Source organism: Schistosoma mansoni (genome assembly GCF_000237925.1).
Source record: "Schistosoma mansoni, WGS project CABG00000000 data, chromosome 1 unplaced supercontig 0034, strain Puerto Rico, whole genome shotgun sequence".
Classification (NCBI taxonomy): domain Eukaryota; kingdom Metazoa; phylum Platyhelminthes; class Trematoda; order Strigeidida; family Schistosomatidae; genus Schistosoma; species Schistosoma mansoni.
In genome coordinates, this window is record NW_017385988.1 from 697,864 (window position 1) to 703,863 (window position 6,000).

The 6,000-nt window shown below is 34.5% G+C and overlaps 1 protein-coding gene across 1 annotated transcript in view; it reads right to left on the bottom strand.

Annotated features, from left to right (window-relative positions):
• Positions 1 to 6,000, bottom strand: part of Smp_142290 (hyperpolarization activated cyclic nucleotide-gated potassium channel, putative) — a gene marked incomplete at both ends in the record, with an annotated part of 50,232 nt that overhangs the window by 15,197 nt on the left and 29,035 nt on the right. The window contains one exon of the mRNA XM_018791866.1: positions 2,541 to 2,690. Within this exon, the coding sequence (XP_018644973.1) occupies positions 2,541 to 2,690 (150 nt within the window). The remainder of the gene's footprint in view (positions 1 to 2,540; positions 2,691 to 6,000) is intronic.

The window sequence follows — 6,000 nt, forward strand, 5'->3', positions numbered from 1 at the left end:
CGATTAAAAGGACATTTAACGCTGCTAAACTATGAATTACCTTCACTAGTAAGAACTTATTCTCTGTGTCCATAAAAGATAAGCTCCCGCGTTTGGTCGCCTCTATGTGCATCTACCAGTTCACCTGCTCTTGTGGAGCAAGGTACATCGGCCGTAGCCAACGCTCGCTTTCAACTCGGATACGAGGACATATACCAGTTTGGTTCTACAATGGTGAAGGGAAAGCAGTTAGAAGTTCTATACTTGAACACTTAATCGACTGTAATCATTCGACGAATCCACAGTCTGATTTTAAGGTTGTTTATATGATTCGTTCGAATCTACCAAGATTTCTTCGTATCAAACTCTTAAAAATAGCCGAAGCTCTTACCATCCACGAGCTCAAACCAGAACTATGCGTACAAAAGAAGTACGTTTTATCATTATCGTTACCATGGCCTTAACATTATTATTAGTATCATTCTATTATTATTATTATTATTATTACTCCATTCCCCCTTTACTTATGTTTTATATTCTCATTATTTTATTCATGAATACTCATCATATCATCTTATTTATTTTACACCTCTATGACCTTTAATGACCTTTAATTATTGTAACCAAAACATTTTATTCGTCTTATTATATTCACTAAATCTATTGTTATTATTCGTATTACGTAATCTAGTATTATAATCTTGGTTATTAATGTTCACATTTCCTCACGGAATTAGTACTTTAACAAAACTTTTTCATATATATATACGATTGTACAGCTTGATAATAAATTCGTTGAAAAGAGATCCCTTCGCTGGAACTAACTATATAACAAAAGCATTAGAAATATATAAATATAAAGATGGTTGCACAATATCGCGAATCGACTAAAATTACATCTGTACACCACCAGACTCCGACTCAGTAGTCTAGAGGTTAAGCGTTCGCTCACGAGACCGAAGGTTCCATGTTCGACTTCCGGCGGCGCTGTCTATGTGTACTACTGAAAAGTCCCATAATAAGGTGGAATAGCTGTCAGGTTTTTCCTGTTTTCTAACTAAGGTCAGTCTGTGGTCTAATCTATGAAAATTTAATGTTTGAGAGTGGTATTCTCTCTTATTTATTGTTAGTTTCCTGCTAACATTATTTTATTCGTTCGTTCCCATTTAATTTCCGGCGATATCTGCACATTCACTTACTGACACAAAAAACATGTAGTTACTTCATGGCATTCACATTTTAATACTTTGTTAGTTAAATAGTATGACACCAGTTGTTTATTTTGAATAAAGGAGTTTTCTTTGTTTACATATATTGATACAAAAGTTATGCAACGTTATATTAATCTCATGTATGTAATATTAAAATAACCCATAGTGTCATTGAATAAGTAAAAAAGAATTCAGCGATAATTTTCTTTTCGACGAAATCATTTACTTAAGCTGTACATTCGTAGCGGTTCAGCAGCAATAACGTCTGTTACTCCTCGTGGAGGAGCAAAGGAAACAAACCATTTTTATCCATCCAACCCTGTCCTGGGAAATCTTTTCCAGTTTGTTCCAGTTAACATTTATCCCTTTCATATCTGCTTCTATCTCCCGACGTAATGTGTTCTTCGGCCTTCCTCTTTTCCACTTCCCTTCCGGATTCCAAGTTAGGGATTACCTTGTGATGCAGTTTGGTGATTTCCGTAATGTATGTCCTGTCCACTTCCAACGTCTTTTCCTAATTTCCTCTTCAGCTGGAAGCTGGTTTGTCCTCTCGCATAAAACGCTGTTGCTAATAGTATCCGGCCAGAAAAAAATAATTCAAACCTGTAAATCCGTATATATAGTTATATGGAAAATATATTATCTGACCCATAAATTATTTTCTTCCTTAGTACATCGTTTGGATTGTTAAACCAAATAGAATAAAATTGATAATGTTGATATTGACTCATATAGAATGTTAACACTGGAATCTGTATATATATTAAGTGAAAATTTAAGATCCATGATCAGAATGAATATGGGTCAGATAGGGTGAGAGAGATATGATAATGCAATTACAATTCGATCGAGTGGAAGACTAAATTGTGTTTAAGACGTAATAAGGAGGGATCAATGCGAAGTGAATGAATCATGTATAGGGGAGATTAATAATGATGTTTAACCAATAATAATAATAATACAAAGATTTGTGGATAAAGAGAGACAATTACATTTGACTACGAAAGGTCATAAGTGCATAGTCAAATTAGATTATCCAATAGCTAAGATTACTATTGATTAATTGACCTTGTGGTTGACCAAGGGAGGAGCAGGGGTTGGAGATATATTCTTCTGTACGCATAGCTCCGGTTTCTTCGTCCTGATGACTACTGCCTCAGCCGTTTGAAAGACTTAAAATCCCTTATCGAAACGAATATTCTTCGTTCAAATATTGGTCTTTTAGTATTAGGTTACGTAATCATATGAAAGTGACTATTCATTACTTCTATTTCCTCATTTATTTATGATGTTTTGACAGGAAATGAAAAATTTAATGAAGTGATAATGATAATGACTATATCTACTTACTTGTAATTTACCTTTAGCTACCCAACTTTCTACTGGATAATCATGTAACATTGGTATAAGAAATTGTAAACAAGCATTCCAATGTCCCAATAGTAGAAGTAATAAAACAAGATTAAATATTCCAATGAATTTACTTGCTAAATTAATAAACTAAATAAGAAAAAAAAGTAGATTAAACATTTTATAATGAATCATATGGGAATCAGAAGGGGTTTTGTGGAGATTTCAGTATTTTTCATCGTTGAAATCATGAGTCGATTGAAGCTAGACGATCATGGGAAAACCAGGAAGCACTGGACGCCCGTTTCGTACTATTATGGGACTCCTCAGCAATGCACATCCACGATCCTGCACTCGCGAGATTCGAACCCAGGACCTACCATTCTCGCGCCAGATCACTTAACCTCTAGACCACTGAGCCGTCTGACAACCAACGGTGTTAACGTCTAACTTCAACCAATCCATATGGGTTTGTTAAGTAGAGAAATACGGGAGTCGAGAAAAAAAGGTAGATAAATACTAAACATATTAATGATGATGATAATGATAAGATGAAACATAGATATTTGATCTTTTAAACCTTGAATGAATTCAAATAAAGGCGAATAGTCAGATGTTGGAGAAGATTTGTAGCTCAGGTGGGTGATTTTGATGAAGTTTTGTTCTCTGAGCTGGATGGTTTGGTCATGGAGCTTTCATCTTCCCTCTGAACGACATAATCGGCACAAACTTCGGGTAGAAGGCTGATAGTAAAATGATAGTGGTTTTTAATTTACTTTTAACAGTAAATTTTGATTATATGATAATAAGTAGCAAGAAAAAATAGTGGTTTGTTCAAGTGTTATCGAAGTATGTGGTTACTATGTCTAGGTTTACACATTTTTTATTCAAATAAATATGTAGTGATGGATGGTTGCTAATCGTGAAATCCAAGATCTACGTTTCTTCCTATTCTACAATCCTTAACTGAATGTAATTATATTCAAAAGTTGATGTTCACTTTGAGACTCTAACCCAGAGCTTTACTCTGTAACTAGGTGGATAACGCGATAGTATTTGAGACTTTTGGCATTGGGTTCGGGTCTCGGAGTAAAGAACAATTTTGGAGTACAGGTACATTCAGCTAACAAGTTCCAAATAGGAAGAAACATGTATCGTTGCTACCCAACATCCAACTCTGATTATAATTCTTTTGATCTAATGGTAATGTCACAGCAATCCGCAAAGGATCAATGATGAGATTCAAACAATCGATACACATGAATATAAAGATATAGCACTCTGGAATACAATTCATTTTCCCCTGTAAACCATGTTCAAACTTGAATCTAAATTAGTGATTATATGATTACTAGAGCTCATTCATACTATCAAGGTGATCCTTGAACAAATAATTGGCTTAAAACAATAAGAACCAAATATCTCATTTTAAAGATTATTAGCAATTTGGAGCGACAGATTTGAGTGAAAAGGTGGAAAGTGTAACGAATTATTTATTAATATGTAGGGAATAATGGTAAATCAATTGATGAGGTGATGAATCTTCATCGACTGAGATGGTTGGGTCACATTTTACGTATGCCTGAACACCGATTACCACGACGCTCTATGATGACTAGTATTGGGGATGGTTGGAAGAGAGTTAGGGGCGGCCAAACCAAAACGTGGCATCAGTCCTTGAAGTCACCAACTTCTAGTGTGAGCCATGTTGGCAGATGCAGACTACTTGGTTGGGGTCCGCGTGACTATCGTGACCAGTGGTTGGAGACTTTGGGTGATGCAACTCAGAATCGATCACAATGGTGTAGGTGTATACACTCTTTATCTTCCCTTAAACTATAAGATTAAAATTGCTCCATATCTTTCTTCCCTCCCGTACTATATCATTACATACAATGTTTCTTTTATATGTTACCACCATTAAATTTACTACTTCTATGAATTCGGTGTTGATAGTGTTGTGCTAATAGGGTATAACAACTTGGACAGATGTATATATGTGCCTGGTCCTACGTTATAGTTGACTTATTGAGGCCAATCTGAACAATAAATTTAAACCAGATCTATTTTGATTTTATTCTTAAATGAATGAGTTTATATCACTTTGTCAGTAGCATAAAATTATACCCCCAATCAAAAATAGATTAACAGATAATTGAAATACATATGTTATCTGTTGTTCTGAATTTATAGAAATCTAAATTTTATCAGATCAGGTCAAGAATACAACTTGCAGACTAAGTGTTACTTAAGAGAATCTATGAAGTAAAATAGATTTATTATATTCTACAGCAAATACTTACTTAGCTTTAATTGACTCATGAACTTAACTATTAAATTACTATTATATCCAAAAAACCCCTTCTGATAATAATCATCATGTACTCACTGGTGACTAGATTCAAGATGGATTTCGTGGAGTTCTAATGAGAAACAGTGACGGGTGGAATTCAACTGGGCCTGTTGTGAGATAGTAACTCACTAAAGACAATGAAGGACGGTAGCTCAATATCGTAGATTGATTGAAGTGACACTCTAAAACTGTTGGATGCTGGCTCAGTTGTCTAGAGGTTAAGTGTTCGTATGAGAGATCAGAGGTTCTGGATTGGAGTGCCGCGTTCAGGATCGTGGATGCACACTGCTGAAGAGTCCCGTACTAGGACGAAACGGTTGTCCAGTGCTTCCAGGTTTTCCACGGTAGTCTAGCTTCAGTTGAATCATGAACTCAACTATTAAATTACTACAATATCCACTAAACCCCTTTCTGATAAAAAAATACTTGCTTATTTAAATGTGATGAGAAGTTTTTTTAAAAGAATTCCAATTAATCATCATTAAAAATATTAAGTAAAGACATACTTGATAGTAATTTCAAAGTATTTATGTATGTTAACCATTGGTTAAAAAGAAATATTGCACAGATAACACTATAGAAAACAATTTACAAAATAACACCAGTCTTGGAATATTCGAGAATGAAGGTCTTCGAGAGCTTAGAATGTGGAAGTTCAGTTTAACTCTGAACTCAAGAATATATGTCTTTACAATAAAAATTAATGAAGTAGTCATATAATATTGTGTGTTGATCATAGTTAGCCATCTTTACCACTGAATATCGGCTCAGTGGTCTGAAGGTTAAGAGTTTGCAGGCGAAAAAATGGTACTGAGTCTGATTCATAGTCCCGGGATTAGGGATGTCTTCTATTGAAGAATCTCATATTAGGACAAAACAGTTATCCAATGTTTCCTGGTTATTAATGGTTTTCTAGATTGAATAGGTTTGTGACTTTAACAAAACTAATAATCAGAAGGGGTGTTGTGGAGATTTCAGTATTTTCACAGTTGAAATCATGATTCTATTGAAGATATAATATATATCGATGAGGTATTAGGAGTGTGTTGTAAATGGAATTAAAGAAATAATTTGGATTAGAGGATGTATTGACTTACTGCCGTTGGT